Source organism: Leptopilina boulardi, unplaced genomic scaffold, assembly GCF_019393585.1.
Source record: "Leptopilina boulardi isolate dan_hultmark-lab unplaced genomic scaffold, ZJU_Lbou_2.1 LbouV2_372, whole genome shotgun sequence".
NCBI lineage: Eukaryota > Metazoa > Arthropoda > Insecta > Hymenoptera > Figitidae > Leptopilina > Leptopilina boulardi.
This window is the reverse complement of record NW_026137943.1, coordinates 416,354-435,133: the sequence shown is the minus strand read 5'-3', so window position 1 is coordinate 435,133 and position 18,780 is coordinate 416,354. Positions and strand designations below refer to the sequence as shown.

Below are 18,780 nucleotides of genomic sequence, written 5' to 3'. Positions count from 1 at the left end.
AATAAAATTCCCATTATACTTTTAATTCACATTTATATAATTATTACTTTTTTATACTGTTTTCCATAAAAATAAAATTTGCTTTTCTTTTAAATTTTTACAAAAATCATTTAATTTGGAATTACATTTTTTTACAAAGTAATCCCGAAAGGTGAAATAAATTACTTACCTATATAAAAAAGATATTACAAATTGAAAATTTTATAAATTCTTTTTTTAATTGTAAAACAAAAATTAAACTTTATTTCTGGGTAGAAAAAATAAATTCTTCTTTCGTTAAATTTCCAATAATTGACAAACAAAGTAATATTTTATTACATTTACAAATTTACAATTTTTTTTTTAACAATGAAAAAAGAATTTTTATTTTTTAAACATTTTTTTTTCTCTTTAAAAATAATTTTTTTTTATTTTGTCTTTATTGTGAAATGATCCTTATGTAGAATTTTATTGAGTGCCTTTTTGCCATGTAAATGTCTCATATGACCAGTGAGTTGTCCCCAGATACGAAATTTTTCACCACATTCTTCGCATGAATATTTAAAATACAAATTAGAATTTCCCCTCAATGTCAATTCGGAGGAAATTTTTTTATTCTTTGGAAAATATTTTTTCTTGTGTACAAATCGCATATGTCCAGAGAATTGACTCCACATTTTAAATTCCTCGCCACATTCGTCGCAATCGTATTTTTGGGCATTCGTATGAAATTGAATATAATGTGATTTCAATGTATTTTTGCGACTAAATTTTCTATCGCATTCTTTACAAGTAAATTCTTTAATAATTTGTTTTTTTTTCTTTGATGACAATTCTTCATTTTCTTCTTCTTCTTCTTCTCCTTCTTCTCCTTCTTCTACTTCTTTTTCCTCATCTTCATCATCATCCTCTATTTTTTTTTCTTTTATTTTTATTTCAGCTTTAACAACACTTTCTTTATTATTTTTCATTTTCTTTACATTTCTTTTTGATGGCGATTTTTCTTGATTTATTTTTTCTAAACTCTGACAATATTTCGGATGATTTTGAAATTTTCTATAAGTATCAAATTTCAAACCACACTTATTGCAGGAATATTTAAATGTTTCTGCATGTACAAGAGTGTAATGTGTTTTTAAATTATCTTTACGTGAAAAATTTTTACCACAATCATTACAGGGAAATTGTTTTCTTTTTTTATCGAGTGATATTTTTTTTATTGTTAATTCCCTTTCGGGTGATTGACTTGTACTTTCGAAATTATGAAAATTTTCAAGTAATTTTGCCTGTGAAAAATCTGGTTCAATTTTTATTGTTGTTTTATTGGAAATTTGATTTTTCTCCACATTTGGACATCCATCTAAGGAGAGAAAATGTGAACCAAGATATTGTTCCATTTTTATGTTCGTTGATAAAAGTTGAGTGTTGAAATTTTTTGTTGTATTGAGAAAAAGTGGATCCAATTCGTTAATTTTAGTTTTCTTCAATTTTGACACCGTACGTCTTGGAATTCGCCTAAAACAAAAGATTAAAGAATTATTATGAAAATTCTTAAACAAATAAAAATTTTTATTATTAGAATTAATAAAATAATTAATTTCATTAAATTAATTTTTTATTCTAATTATAGAAACAATATTTAAAAAATTATTTTAACTATATCAATTTTTTTTTAAATCCCAATGTTTTTTTTTTCATATTTCCTTTTTTAAAAGTACCAATACTTACCTTGAGAATTTTTTTTTTTATTAATTAAGATAAAAATTATTTTATTATAATTAATAAAGAAAATTAAAAAATATTTGGATATTTTAATAATTTATTAAGACAAATTAATTTTTAACTTTATTTTATTTTGTAATGGATATGAGCTTACAAAATTTAAAAATGAACTTTTTGTAATTATTTAATAAAATAAAATTTATAAAATTTGTAACAAAGAAAAAATTTATTTTCTATTTATACAAGAATTAATAACATAATCTCGTTTTATATTGTTTTTTCATCAGTCATTTGTTTCTATTTTTATCCATTTAATCAAAAAATTGTTATTCCTTTGGTTCAATTTTAATTTTGTCAATTTCTTCCTTCTGATAATTATTTATTGATAATTCACTTTCATCAGAAGTGAAATTATTTTCATTTTTTATCCACAAGGATAATATTTTCTTACTATCACAATGATTATTTGTTACATTAATATTATCATTACAATCATCACTGAGATCAATGTCAATAATTTCAATTTCATTCTGTGGTTTCTTGAAATTTGCCATTTTAATGGAATTAAAAAAATTATTATTGTCTTTTATTTTTAAAGATGATGTTTCATTTTGGGAAATTTTTATTTTTTTTACATGACAATTTTTCATATGATGAGTGAGTTTTAATTGATTTATAAATGGCACATTACATATATCACAATAGAACTTGAAACATGTTATGTGTTTTGTTTTAACATGATTTCCTAACTTAGAAGGAGAATTAAATGTTGCAAAACAAATTTCACAAATTATAATTTTAATATTTTTATTTGAATTCAATTTAGTAGGAGAATTTTTGCAATTATCTAAAGAGGAAATATTATTCTCAGATTCTTCAATTTTTATTTGTTTCAAATTTTCTTCTAAATTGAATTTTAAAGGGGACTTTTTTTGAGAAAATTTTTGATTAAAATTTATAGTTTCTCTTTGATTTAAATCAATTTTAACGTCGCTTTTGTCAGAGATTTTTTTCTCACATTGTCTAATTTTTCTACGTCTCAAAATTCTTTTTTCATTGGAAATATTTTCACTTGGAGAATTTTCACTAGGAATTGGAGAAATAATTTTTTTACGTTTTCTATTTTCTTTTGGTTTTCTTTTATCGTTTGAATTGGATTTTTGTGGAGAAATTTCGTTACATTCGTTAGAGATTTTTTTCTCACATTTTCTAATTTTTCTACGTCTCAAAATTCTTTTTTCATTGGAATTATTTTCACGAGGAATTGGAGAAATAATTTTTTTACGTTTTCTATTTTTTGTATTGGATTTTTGTAGAGAAATTTCGTTAGAGATTTTTTTCTCAAATTCTCTAGTTTTTCTGCATCTCAAAATTCTTTTTGAAACATTTTGACGATCAAATTCCTCGATATCAATTTTTTCATTGGAAAAATCATTATTAAGAATTTTTTCCTTATTTTTAATTGGTGTTGATGATTTTGGATTTTTTAAAAATTCACTGCTAGTTTGTAATAATGAATCGTTATTAATTTCTAATGTTTCCTCGAGCAAACGTTGAGAACAATTATTGTTATTAATAGTTTTGTTCAATTTTTCAGTAAATTTTCCATTAATTTTAATTTTATTCGATAAATTTTGTTTTGGTGACAATTCTTTGCTGCTATTATGTAATGATGATAAATCAAAGCCCTCGATATCAATTTCTTCGTCTTCTAAAGTTTGATTTTTCGAAAAACTTGAACTACCCTCGATATCAATTTCCGTTGTTGTATTTATATTTTTTAATTCAAAACTTTTGGAATTTATATCGAATCCCTCGATATCAATTTCCAATGTTATATCTTGTTTTTTTGAAAAATTTTCTTTATTTTCTTCAAATTCCTCGATATTGATTTCTTCTATGTCTTCCGATATATTTTGATTATCCAAATGTATTTTACTAGGTGAAACTGGATCAAATTCTTCGATATCAGATATTTCTATTATCTCCGAAATATTTAGATTTTGAGAAAAAGTGTCATGAAGTTTTCTAAAACAAAAAAAATCAATATATTAAAATCATTTTATACAATTCGAATTAATATCGAGGACAGTAAACAATTTTTTTTTTTATTTTTGAAAAATTCATTTTCATTAAAAAAACATAAAAAAAATTCATTTAATTTAGTCTTTAAAAATCATCTAATGAATTCGTTTTGGTATAAATTTTTGAAATTTTAAAAACCTACTTTTAAAATTGAAAGAAAAAAAATGATTGATTCTGTAATTTGGTTTTCTGTTTATAAAAAAAAAAAAAATAATAATATTAATACAATAATTTTTATTCTATAAACAATGAGCGATTACAAATTAATAGTTTTTTCTTATTTGAAACGACAAGACTGCATGTGTTCTGCAATTTCAATTGAATTGGCATATTTTTTTCCACATTTGTAGCAAGAATAGTGAAATGATTTTGTGTGCATAAGAATATAATGATCTTTTAAAACATTTGAACTATTAAAATTTTTACCACATTCTTTGCAAATAAATTTCTCTTTATTTACATTCAATTCCTTAATTTCTTTCTTTTTCATTTTCATCATTGTTTCATTTGTTTTATTTCTTGATAATTTTTTAAATTCCCTCATGGCTTCAAGTAATTCACATGAAATTGGTTTTACATCATTAGATTTGATTTGAACAGTTTTTTCTAAATTTTCCAATGAAATTTGTTTATTATTTATAACAAATTGATTTTCATTTGAATGATTATTGTAATTTGAAATTTGCCTGTGATTTGAGGAATTTTTTTCAATATTTCTAACAGTTAGATTAATTTTAGATAATTCTTTTCGAACTCTTATTTTTGGATAATTATTTGTAATATTTGAAGAAATTTTTATATCAGGAATTTTCTCTACAGTTGTATTAATTTTCTCCATTTTCTTTCTAAGTATTATTTTACGTGAATTATTTGTAACATTTGAAATTATCGTACTTTGAACATCAGGCAAAATTTTTATATTTTGTGAATTTTCGATATTTTTCATTTTTTTAACAATTGGATTAATTTTAATCATTTCTATTCGTTTTCTATTTTTTGATGGAATATTATGATTAATTTTTGCTGCATTTTTTAATAGATTTGACGTTAAATTTACACTAGAAATTGTTTTTGATGAATATGAAGATCCAGTATTGTTAATTTTTTGAAGATATTTTCCAGGTGACATAAAAAATGTTTGCAGCATATTTTTTGCGGTAACGTCTTTAATTCTTCTTGAATTTCCCCTAAAACATGAAAAAATAAATGTTAATAAAATCCCACTTTTTTTTAAATAAAATATTTTACTGTTATTTTTTATTATTTAAAAAAAAAAATTTTTTTTTTCAATAACATTTAATGAAAATAAAGTGATTTGATCATAAAAAAGAAATTTTATTTTAGAAAAAAACTTTGTATTACATTAAATAATTATTCACTGGTTTCTTGTGTCTTTTGACATAGACATCTTCTTGAATTATCTTCAATAATTTCTGGAAAAAAAATTAATTTTGTTACTACAAAAAATTTTTTTTTTTAATTACGTAAATATTAGTTTACTTACACAATAAATTCAGCAGTGTGACGAAAATTCGAGTTGGAAATTTGCTACATATTAATTTTACACAATTTTTGTTTATTTGTATATTGTATTTTTATTTTTCCTTTTTTCTTCATTATTTAATTTGGTTCAAGAAAAAAAATCGACTCTTTCGAAATAAATAAAAGTAATTTTGTATTTAAACAAAAAGTGAACTATACAATAAATTCAAAAACATAATTTTCGTTCAATGTGAATACAATAGATTTTTTTTTTAAATGAAAAACATTATCTTTATTTTTTTTCAAAGAAACACACAAACTTTAGAAAAATGACAAAAAACTTATTTGAACTCATACAAATTTGTTTGTTTGTAATTATTAAATTTAATTATTTTTAAATTTTATTCGCTTTTTATTTTGTATTAAATTCCCTGAGAGCATTATCCAATCGTACCATTGGTAGTGGTGGATGTTCACCGGGATGTTTTTTCCTATGACTAAGTAATCCTGATTTTTGCGTGAATTTTTGACCACAAATATCGCAACCAAAATGACGTTTTCCCGTATGTATAAGTAAATGTTGACGTAATTCAGATCTGCGTACAAATTTCTTTCCACATACTTCACATTCGTAGGTACAATTTTTATTATGAACATAACGTATATGTCGTTTGAGTGTATCTCTCGATGAATAACTTTTACCACATTCATCGCAAATAACACGTTCCTTATGACTATGATGTAATTGTATATGTTGATCGAGATTTTCTTGTGTTGCCATAAATCGTTTACAAACATTACATGGAAATGCTGTTGTAAAATGTGCATATCTTTGATGTAAATAAAGATATCGACTATTTTTATAAGTTCGTCCGCAAACATCACAAACTGCCGCCGGTTCACTGTGTAATCTCATGTGTGTTGTGAGATCGCCTCTTACTTTAAATTTCTTTCCACATACTTCGCAGGTAAAGTTATAAAGTTCCGAATGTTTTCTGGTGAAATGTGATTGAAGAACAATTTTCTTTTGAAAAACAGCTCCGCAAATTGTACAAAGAAAATCGGATTTCTTTTTTGGTTCACGCGGTTTACTTGGTTTACGTTTACGTTTTTTCAAATTCTTTGATACAATTACCTCAGATTGATTTAAAACATCTTCAGTTTCATCAATAATTTCCTCAGACGGAATAATAATTTCCTCAAATTGAATATCAGTCTCTTCATAATTAATCTCGTCTTTCTCCTGATCAACATCAGGATCAAATTCTTCAAATTGTCCATCGGGATCAAATTCTTCAAATTGATTTTCAGGTTCAAATTCTTCATATTGATTGTCAGGATCAAATTCTTCAATATTATCAGGATCGAATTCCTCAAATTTAATTTCAGTTTCTTCGTGTTCATGTTTATTTACTTGAATTTCATCTTCCTTGATTTGTTCTTCTTGTTCATTAGATGAAAGATCTTCGGAAATTACTTCAGTTTTAATTGGATTAATATTGGATAAAATATTGCCCAAAGGAACATTCATTGTCAATGTTTTTGTTTTCTTTTTCTTTCTTGATGTTGATGATTTTTCTTGCGATTTGAAAAATTCAATTTCTTTGATAACTTTCTGCTGTGTGCCAATTGATTTGAAAATGAGTTTTTTCAATTCTAAACGTGACATTGAATGTTTTTCAGGTATGTTATCTTCTTTCTTTGATTTCTTCTTCTTTTTTCTAAAACAAGGAAAAAAATGAATTTTATTAGTGTTGATTTAAATTATTATTGTCTACTAAAAACTTTATTTAACCGAAAATTCGTTGAAACAAACATTTTTCTAAATATAAAAAAAAAAATTAGAAATTGCCAGTAAATAATAATTTTTTTGCAAATTATAAAAAAGGTTTTTTTTTATCATTCACAATTTTCGGTATTCTGAAAATTTTCGAATTATTATTCTAAATTATTGCAATTATTTTAAAATTCTAAAAAAAAAGTTTTGAAAATAATAAAAATTAAAAGGGTAAAAATTGAAAAAAGCAGAAAATTAAAAAAAAAATTAATTCGTTTTAATTTTAACTAAAGTGAATAGTTTATTTTAAAGTAATATAAATTTTACAATTATTATTTTTATAATAGACGATTTTTAAACATTTTTTTCACGATTATTCGTGAGAAAAAAAGAACGCTGTCAGTGATAAAAATTTCGTAGTGACATTCAATTTTCAAAAATTATTTTCACGACATTTGAATAAAAAAATTATAAGTTTTTCATAAACTTTTATATAAAGAGAAATTTTTTAAATAGAAAAAAAAATGTTTGATTTAAGAAATATTTTTTAACAAAATATTAGTTTTTTCTGAAAAAAAAATTTCCCACTTAAAAACACTTTTAATGTTTTAATTAAATCTCACAAAATTCCGTTTTGATAATTGTTTTTTTTTTTTTTTCTATTTGTTCAACAAATCTTTGAGAACGTGATCCAAACGAATAATAGGTAATGGTGGATGTTCACCAGGATGAATTTTCCGATGACTCAATAGACCGGGTTTTTGTGCAAATTGTTTACCACAAATATCACAAATAAAAAGACGTTGACCCGTGTGAAGAAGAAGATGTTGTCGTAAATGATATCTTTGGGAGAATGCTTTTGAACATACTGGACATTTAAATGATTTAATATCAGTGTGTACATTAATAATGTGTCGTCTTAAATTAACTTTTTTTGTAAACATTTTACCACATTCATCGCAAATTAATTTTTCATTTTGTTTATGCATTACTTCAATATGATTATCGAGATTCTCCTGTGTCACCATGCAACGTTTGCAAATTGGACATTCGAATCTTGCTTTATAATGAGCATATTTTTGATGAACATAAAGTGAAAGACTATTTTTATATGTTTTACCACAAACATCACAAACAGTTGGCGGTTCCAAATGATGAAGACGTCTATGAGTTGTGAGATCGCCTTTAATTTTAAATTGTTTTCCGCAATCTTCACATGAAAAATTATAGCCCTCAGTGTGTTTTCTTATAAAATGTGATTGAAGAATTTCTTTTTTCAAAAAAATTGTATTACACACCGAACATTGATATTCAATTTTTTCTCTTTTTTCAGTAAATGGTTCGTTAAGATTTTTTCTTCTTTTTCTTCGTTTTTGCACTTGTTTTTCAATACCAGAATTTTTAATGGCAATATCGAGAATACTTTTATTAAATTTCGCTTTCTTCTCCTTTAATTCTTTTCGTTCTCTTTGTGTTTTTATTGGCTTAATGTGTGTCTCTTGATTTAAAGCTTGAATGAAATTTATACTCTTCAAGGAATTGAAGATTTTCTTTCGCAATTGAATTCGTGATTTTGATTTCACTTGGCTACTCGATCTAAAACAATGAAAAGAAAAACAAATGTTATTATATGTTTTTTTAATTTTTGCAAAATTTTACAATATTAATTACTTACATGAAATAAAAAAAATAACTGGATTAATATTCACATTTTTAAATTACGTCACTGAAAATTCTTAGTCATTTAATAGACATTAAATTGAAATTTCGAAAAAAAAGTATTAAAATATTTGTTTTATTTTTTTTTTTAAATTCAATTTAAAGTTTTTAAAATTACACTGAGAATTTTCCATCAATTTGATTTGTGACTCGACTTAAAAGGAAATAATTTGACAAAAAAATATTCGAGAAAACTTTTTATTAGACAAATTATATTAGATTGGGATACAAACTTTTCGTAGAAAATTTAGAAATAAAAAAGTAATTTACAGCCATCTTCTTTAGATAAAAAAGTTGTTTTGTGCCGAAAAAAAGAAGTATTTCATAAAATATATTGATATATTTTCCTTGTTTTTCAAAATTTGATGCAAATTTTGCATTATTTATTTAAAGAAAAAAAAAAAAAAAAGAATTGTGTTGGATTTGGAACCTTCTTTCAATTGAACCTAAAACAAAAATTTAGATTAGTAAAAGTTATTGAAATTAAGAGAGTAAAAAAAATAATACTTACTTTAAAGAAGTGGAGTAACTAAAAAAAATTGTTTTACAAAAAAAAAATATTTGTATTCACTAACAATTGAAAAAAAACAATTCTTTTTAAATTTGTTTATTTATATTCTATTTACAATTTTAAAAAATTACTTTTAAACTAACACATTTTACAGATAAGAAACAAACATGACAAAAAAAAATTTTTTTTTCCTTAATAATCAATTTTCCAACATATGGGAATTTTAATATTCATAATTTCTTTTTCACAAAAATATCACTCCGTAATTTTTCTTTTTAATTATCTACTTTTCTTCCTTTTTTTTCAAAAAAAACCAATTTTTCACTAAATTTTTTTTTCTCAAAAATATTTGTTTTCTTTAAATAAATAAACCACTATTTTTTCTATTTGTAAATAAAATAAAATAATTTGTCGTATTTTAAAATAAAAAGAAATATTTTTAAAATTAATTTGAAAATGAAATGGATTTTTGTTTGTAACGCTTTTAAAAAGAAAATGTAACATAATATTTAATTATTCAACTAACTTATAATATTTATAGTAAAATTTGGTTTTATGGCTTTTTATAGGACAAGTAAAAGATATTAAGAAACATCTTTAACGTTTCGGAATCGGTACCGATTCCCTCATCAGAATTTATTTCATCTAAAAGAACAATGTTACAATTAGAACTATTTTAAGGTTATAAATTCAAAAAATGCGAAAAAGAAAAATACATACCAATTAATCCTGAGGAATTAATTTTAATAGTTGTGAATCAAATAAAAGATCATTTCTGAAAAGAATTTTGGTTATATAATAATTTAAAATTTTAAAAATACTTTAAATCTTTTTGTTATTAAATTCAAAACATACCTGTTAGTATTATTAAGAAATTTTTATGATTTGAGAAATGATATGTAAAAAATTAAAATATTTTAAAAAAGGGGAAATTTAGAAAACTTTTTTAAAAAATTATTAATTCGGAATCGGTACCGATTCCGAAACGTTAAAGATGTTTCTTAATATCTTTTACTTGTCCTATAAAAAGCCATAAAACCAAATTTTACTATAAACATTTATAATTAATTGGGACATAAAGAATTTTAATAACTTATAATATAGACAAACAAGAAAGAAAAAAAAATTGAAAATAATTTCGATATTAGAATAATATTGAAAAATTATTATTTTGGAATAAGTTCACTGAGAATATCATCTAATCGAAAAGTAGGAAGTGGTGGATGATCACCGGGATGTAATTTTCTGTGACTTATTAAACCAGGCTTTTGTGTAAATGTTTTGTCACAAAGATCACAAGCAAATAAACGTTTTCCCGTATGTATAAGTAAATGTTGTCTCAAATGTGATTGTCTTGAAAAACGTCGACTACAAAATTCACAAGCATGTAATTTAATATTATTATGAACTGATTGAATGTGTCGTTGTAAAATAACTTTTGTTGAAAATGTCTTGCCACATTCCTCGCAAACAAATCGACTATGTTGAGTAAGCATATGTCGATCGAGATTTTCCTGTGTCACCATTGAACGTTTACAAATTAAACATTTATAATTTGGCGTATAATGAATTCGTTTTTTATGCGTATAAAGTGAATTTGAATTTGAACATGATTTTCCACAAATATCACAAACTAATGATTTTTCCTCATGATAAAGTCTCACATGATTACTTAAATCTCCTTTAACTTTATATTGTTTGCCACAATATGAACATGTGAATGGCGATTCATTTGTATGTTTTCGTGTATAATGTGCTTTTAAAATGCAATTTTGATCGAAACTCAATTCACATTCGGGACATTTAAATTTTCGATTACTAATATTATGCTCTCGTAATAAATGAAGTCTCATAAATTTTGCTCTTGCACAAGTAAATGAACATTCTGTACAAGAATGAATTGGACGTTGTATTTTTTCATTGGATTTTTTCGATTTATTTCTTCGATTTTTTTTAATTTTATCAATTGAATTTGTATTTAAAATTTCATTATTTTCATTTACTTCCAAATAATCATTAACTTCGAAATATTCATTTTCATCTAAATATTCATTGGCAGGTAAAATTATTGCTTCGTTGAGTGATTCTTTAAAAAAAGGTTTACCATCTTGTTTTACAAGAAATTCATTTTCAATTAATTCTATTCCTGATTGTTCTTGTTCCTCTTCATATTGTTCCACTTCTTCAAATTGTTGATCTATTTCATCTTGTTCTACTTCTTCAAATTGTTGTTCTATTTCCTCTTGTTCTATTTCTTCAAATTGTTGTTCAACTTCTTCTGGTTCTTCTTTTTCTTCTTTTTCACTTTCACTATTCGATATATTATCGTCTTCATAATTCAAATCATGAACAATTTCTTCAATTTGATTTTGCATCGTATTGATAACTTCCTTTAAAATTTTATCCGCCGGGCAGTAAGCATAGTATGAATCTTTAATCTTCACCATGTTCCAAGTTTTTTTCAATATCGATGGATTTCTGAGGGTAAATTTTTTCATTCCATTTCCTGATCTGAAACAAAAAAATTTTTTTTTAAATTAATATATGAAAAAAAAGGATGCAATTTTCCAATTTAATGGTACATAACTTACTTAGAAGTTTTTTTTTTCTAATTACCATCTTGACACTGTGGAGAGTAATAATGAAAGAAAAAAAAAATTTCATACTTTTGGAAATTCATTTTTTATTTTTCTTATTTAATTTACATTGATGAAGATTTTAACAGTTGTTCGAAAAAATCTTTAAAAATTAAGCACAATTTGCGATGGATATAAAAAAAAGAATTTTTCTTTTTGCAAGAAAATAAAAATTTTTAATTTCTTATAATTATTATGATTCTTCACATAATTTTCTTTTTTTTTTCATAAACATAAGTAATTGTTTTTTAAACTAAACAATTTTTTCATTTACATAATTAGAATATTTTTGAAAGTAGGAATAATAAATTTTTTTCTTTTTGCTTGGCCTTAATATGTCAAAAGAAATGATGAAATGAATACAAAATATATTTATTATAAATTCACAATAAAAGTGAAATAAAAGATAAGCACGAAAATTATTTTTATTAATTACAAAAACTAATTTGATTCATGATTCTATTTATCATATTGAACGAACAGACAAAACAAAAGTTAGTGCAAATTCACAATTTTGTATTTTTAAATAAAAAAAAAAATTAAGAGTTTTTCAATAAAAGTTAGCAATTGAACTTTTATTCTGATTATTTGTCCAATTTTTTCTTAATTATCTTTTCTATTATTATTTGTGAATTTTTTATTTTTCATAAAATAAAGAGAAAAAAAAATATCATGAATACAATATTGTCTTATATACAAGATGAATTTTCATTCTTTTTTTTTTCTTTCCCCTCAATTTTTCACGAATTCTTATGTACACAACACACATAATTATTCTTTCTTCATAAAATCATTGATAATATGTTCAATATGAACAACCGGAAGTGGTGGATGTACACCAGGATGTGATTTTCTATGACAAATTAATCCTGGTTTTTGTGTAAAGGCCTTACCACAAATGTCACAAATATATGGACGTTTACCCGTGTGTATTAAAAGATGTTGTCTAAATGATGTTCGTCTTGCAAATGCTTTACCACAAACATGACAATCGTATGGACGATCACCAGTATGCGTCATCATATGTTGTTTCAAACGATGATTTTCATTAAATGATTTACCACATTCTTCACAAACAAAACTTTCACGTCTTTCGTGTTGCAATAATATATGTTGATCCAAATTTTCTTGACTCACCATTCGTCGATGACAAATTTCACATTCATATTTTGGCTTAAAATGTGCCCATTTTTGATGAACATAAAGTGAATTTGAATTTGAACATGTTTTTCCACAAACATCACAAACAATTGGCCCTTCTTTATGTTTAAATCGTACATGAAGTCTCATATCGCCTTTTACTTTAAATTTCTTTCCACATTCATTGCATTCATATTTATAATCGTCAGCGTGTCGCCTCTCAAGATGTTCTTTAAGTCTTCGTTTATTTGGACATTTAAAATCACAAATATCACACGATAGTTCAATTTGTTGTGTTCCATTTTTGGAATTTGATAATTTTGCCGATTTACGACTCGATGAATGTTTTCGACTAACGTGAGAATTTAATGTCGATCTATTTGTACTTTTGTATGTACAAAAATTACAATTATAATAAGAGGCATCAACATTCTCTTTATTTTCTTTAGTTTTGTGCTCGTGATTTGCATGTTCTTTTAATTCTGTGAGTCCTGTAAAAACTTGATCACAAATATCGCATTTAAATTCTTCACCTTCAAAATGAGTTGAATTCATGTGTCTTTGATAGACATCAAGATGAGTGAAACAAAAATCACATTTACGACATACATAGAGTTTCATTCCTTGATTATAAATAATAGTCACATCTTCTGGATCTTCATTTGATAAATCTTCAATTTTTATTTTAACATTATTGAGATTTGGTGATAAAGCCTCTTCAATTTCTTCTTCTTCCTCTTCGATTTCATCTTCCTCCTCCTCAAGTTCTTCAAAATTATTCTCAATTTCATCATCGTGCATTATCACAACCTCTTCATAATTGAGATTTTCACTATCCACTTCGTAATCAACATCATCATCATCATCATCATCATCATTATCAATGTCATCGATTTCAATTTCCTGTTTTAATTGTTGTTGCGTGGCTTTTATTTGCTTTTCAAATTCAGCGTCAAGATACATTTCTGTTGTATCATCAATATCATCATTATCATCATCGTCATCATCATTATTATCTTGAATACTCTCGGCACTCTCGTGTGCAGTGATAGATTCATTTTCTTTTATTTCGACTTTCATTATTTTTGATACTTGCTCAGTTGGAAGAAAAGCGTAGTATTTGCATCCTTCAAAATCCACAATTTGCCATGGTTGCATTTCAATTGATTCATTTCCATAAATAAAACATCCGTCTTCGATTGAAACTCTGAAATGAAGAAAATGTAAATCAGTGGAATTCTTGGCTTGTCACAAAAAAAAAAAATTATCATCATCACTTTCTTTTTTTTTTCAATATTTTCCACTTGAACAATTCTGCGTGCAAAGAAATAGTTCGTAGTGTATATTTAAAATTTTTCTTTTAGAAAAAATAGAAAATAAAATGAAAATTACTATATTTTCTATTTAGAAAATTTGCAAGGAAAATTAGAAGGATTTTTTTATTATAAATTTTACTCTCATTAATGTTATTTTTTTTCTTTTATTCAATTTTTTTTTTTCGTGAAAATTTTTTATTTTAGAACATTAATTTTTTAACAATCATTTTTTCAAACAAGGAATTACAAATAAATTTTAATTTACATCAATTTTTGCATAATTTACTTTGTCGTATTACATTAAAATCTTATGTTTAAAGTTACGATGAAAAAATTATTTTAAATAATAGTATTGTATTATATATTTATTCAATATTATAGTATTAATATTAATTATTAGTATTTAATCTGTTTTTTTCGGATAATTTGGAAAATAAAGCGCCTGAAGAATTAACGAATATTCGTTTAGTCAAATTTTGGATTTAGAATTTTCTTTTAAACGAATTTTCAAAATTTCTTTATATGTACTTAATTAGAATTTTTAGGCCATTGAATATAAAATTTTGTTTATAAAAATTAGAATTAACATTTGAATGGAGAATTATATTAATTGAAAAAAAAAAAAATGGGAGTGTAAAATAAATTTTTTTGCGTTATCTATTCATGACGTCACTTAAAATATGATCAATGAGAACCCTTGGGAGTGGTGGATGTGAGCCAGGATGAGATTTTCGATGACTGATAAGTCCGGGTTTTTGTGTGAATGATTTGCCACAAATATCACAAACATAAGGTCGAATACCAGTGTGAATTAATAAATGTTGTTTAAGTGCTGTACGACGGGCAAATGATTTTGTACAAATTGTACATGAATATGGTTTATCGCCAGTATGAATTCTCATGTGAATTTTTAAACGGCTATGTCTTGAAAATGTTTTTCCACATTCTTCACAAACAGCATTTTCTCTTTGTTCATGTTGTCTCACCATATGTTCATTTAAATTCTCCTGACTCACCATTCGTCTTTTACATAAATGACATTCATATTTTGCCTTATAATGTGCAAATTTTTGATGAACATAAAGTGAATTACTATTCATACATGTTTTTCCGCAAACATCACAAATCACTGGTTGTTCTTTATGTGAAAATCTTACATGATTCGTTAAATCGCCTCTGACTTTAAATTTTTTACCACATGTTTCACAGGGAAATTTATAATCATCAGTATGTTTTCTAATTACATGTATTTTGAGTTCGTATTTACTTTTATTTTTATAATCACACTGTTGACAAAAATAAAATTTCGGTGTATTTATATCATCTTTTTCTGTTAATGAAATTTTTAAATGTTTTTTCTTAATATGAGTGTGTATAAATGTTTTTTTCTTCGCTCTAAAACCACAATAATTACAAATAAAAATATTACTATCATTTATAACGCGATGATGTGATTTATGTATATGAAGAATATTTCTTGTTGAACATGTAAAATCACAAAAATTACAACGATAATTGTTTATTGTTTCTTGTTGATGTTCCTTTGTGACATGATTGAGCATTATTAATTTTTTTACACATTGAAAATTACACTGTGAACATGATAATTTTGTTTTTTGTTTTTTTTGCTCTCTTAAATTGTGTTTTTTCTTTGATTTATCATTGTTGAGATAAGAATTTTCTTCAATTGTGTCAGATAATTGTTCCCAATTAGTATCAATTTCATTTGACGCATGTTTCCAAGCGTGAGCTTCTAAACTTTTTTGTTTAATACAAGTGAAATTGCAAATGTCACATGATAATATTTTTAATTTTTTTTGCCCAACAATTTGTTTACTTTCTAAATGGGACAATTTACTATTACCATCGCCATGGAAATGACGAATTTCCATTTTCCATTTATTGTGAGTCAATTGATGTTGTTGGAAAAGTGTCTCCGATGAAAATGTTTTATTACATTTTTCGCATATGTAAAAATTTTCATTTGATATATAATTTATTTCTTCTTCCTCTTCTTCTTCTTCTTCTACTACTTCTTCTTCTACTTCTTCCATTTCTATTTCTTGTTCCTCTTCCTCTAAATTTTCTTCAATTTTTACGATGCTTGTTGATTTAGTTTGATTGGAATTTTTAATATCCAATGCCGGTAGAAGGGAATATTTTGTTACTCCATTGGAATCCACGTATTGATAGAGACGCATTGGAACTGGATTTGTCTGCAAGATGAATTTCCCCGCTGAATTTTTGATGAAGACTGATTTGCCGAGTTTGCATCTCCTTGAAACAAAAAATAAATTTTATTAATTTCGCTCAATCTTTCGAAAATAATTTCAAATTTTTCAGATAGTAACTTACTTTTTATTCCGATTTCGTTTTTTTTTAGGATTGGTAAGATATTTCAAAACATTTTTATTTAATTTATTTTTTTTTTTATTATAAAAAACAAACTTTAAAATACTGTACAAAATTGGTTTTTCTTAGGAAAATATTTTATATTTGAATTTACAGTATTGTGAAAAAAAACAAATTAAATTACACTTTGGGATGAGAAAATTTTGTTTAATTTTTAAATCAAGACTATTTTTTCATGAAATAACATAAAATTTATTTATTTTAATATTTCGATTTTTTTTTCAAAAATATTTATTTTGAAATATTAAATTTTATAAATATAGACAACAAATGTAACAGTTTTTTTTTTTTTATTTTTTTTTATTTCACACTATTTTCGAAAAAATTGTCTTGATTTAAAAATTAAAAATTTGAATTTAATAGTAATGGTACATGACGTGTATTAAAGAAAGAAAAGCAAAAAATTATAAGTTGCTATTATTTGAATTAATTTTCGCTAGTTCCTTCTCTTCATAAAATCACATAAATCGAAAAAAAGTATATTTTTTTAAATTCTCAAGAAAAAGAAAATATATTTTAAAAATGAAAAAAAAATTCATTCATTCACAGATTTTTTTGATAAGAATTTCTTTTTTTTCTATAATAAATTTTTTGTAAATTAAATTACAATTTTCGATTTAAAAAAAAAACGACTAATTATCAGGAAACGTTGGACAACCGCTACTGCCCAATGGAATTGGAGGCGATGAAAGATGTGCGTCTGGATGTTTTTTTCTATGTTCAATCATATAATATCGTCTCTTGAAACTTTGTCCGCATAAATCACAAATAAATGGTCGCTCCTCAGTGTGTGTAAAAAGATGCATATTTCTCATATGTGATGTTCTAAATGTTTTATCGCACACATGACAATTATATGGTTTTATTTCCGTATGTGTTGTTGAATGTGATGCAAGATAACGTTTTGATGAAAATTGTTTTCCACATTCTTTACATTCATAAGTTTTATTATGTTGTTTCATATGATTATCAAGATTTTTTTGTGTCAATAAACGTTTATTACAAATTGAACATTGAAATTTATAATCATTTAAATGCGTTACTTTTCGATGTTTATAAAGTGAATAATTACTTGTATAAAATTTTCCACATATATCGCACATATGCTGTAATTTACCATGTGTTCCAATGTGAAATTTTAAATCCCATTCCATTTTAAATTTTTTTCCACAATGCTCGCAAAAATATTTATAATCATCGGTATGTTTACGAATATAATGTGCTTTAAGATTGTTTCTTGTTTTTGAACGATAATCACATTTATCGCAAAAATGCATTAAATTTGAATCAATTTCTTGATGTGTAAGACAATGTGATTTTAAATCGCATTTATATTTAAATGCTTTTGGACATGTTGAACATTTAAATGGCCTATGAAAACTGTGTTTACCTTTTAAATGACGTAGTATTTTACTTTTTTGTTCAAATGTCGCTTGACAAATGTCACAAGTATATTTACCGTCATTTAATATTTTATAAAGAACTTCTATTTTTTTTTCACTTTCATTTTCTTCAGCGCTTGCATTTTCTTCGGTTTCGATTTTTATTTCATTTTTCAAATTTTCCATTTCATTTTCAACTTCTTTTATTTCAATTTCTTTATCATTATTTGTTTCTTGTTTTTTGATAACTTTCACTAAAATACTATTACCAGTTGGTGTTGTTTTATTTAATGGAGTTAAATTTAAATTTTTCTTTGAATTTTTCAATTGATTGATATTTTTCAATGGTGTTAATTTTGTCTCTTTTGTTGAATTTGGTGTAATTGTTTGAATAATTATGAATGATTGTAAATTCATTGATTCCGGCTGTTGAAGAGGAATTTTCTCGTTTCTAATTTTTCTAATGTAGACAGGTCGCTTTATCAGTAATTTCTTCTCTTCTGGTTGACTATCCTTTGTTAATGTTGATATCCTAAAACATTAATGACATTTATTAGTGGAAAAAAGAAAAATTCAAATTTACTAAACTATTGCGAAATAAAATATTCATTTCAATAAA

The 18,780-nt window shown here is 24.3% G+C and overlaps 2 protein-coding genes across 12 annotated transcripts in view; both read right to left on the bottom strand.

Moving 5' to 3' along the window:
- Nucleotides 1-18,780, bottom strand: part of LOC127287781 (zinc finger protein ZFP2-like) — a 70,633-nt gene that overhangs the window by 16,245 nt on the left and 35,608 nt on the right. Inside the window, exon 5 of one of the 11 annotated variants that reach the window (XM_051314894.1) lies at nucleotides 1,812-3,729. The exons of 5 other annotated variants lie outside the window; for them this stretch is intronic. In XM_051314894.1, coding sequence (XP_051170851.1) covers nucleotides 2,028-3,729 — 1,702 coding nt within the window. In that variant the 3' untranslated portion in view covers nucleotides 1,812-2,027. Of the gene's footprint in view, nucleotides 1-1,811; nucleotides 3,730-5,436; nucleotides 6,990-9,355; nucleotides 11,787-12,476; nucleotides 14,259-14,807; nucleotides 16,645-17,387; nucleotides 18,694-18,780 lie in introns of those variants that run through there. 5 more of the 11 variants (XM_051314901.1, XM_051314897.1, XM_051314896.1 and 2 more) reach the window with 5 other exon arrangements.
- Nucleotides 1-18,780, bottom strand: part of LOC127287796 (zinc finger CCHC domain-containing protein 10-like) — a 158,190-nt gene that overhangs the window by 139,186 nt on the left and 224 nt on the right. The gene's annotated exons all lie outside the window — the stretch shown is intronic.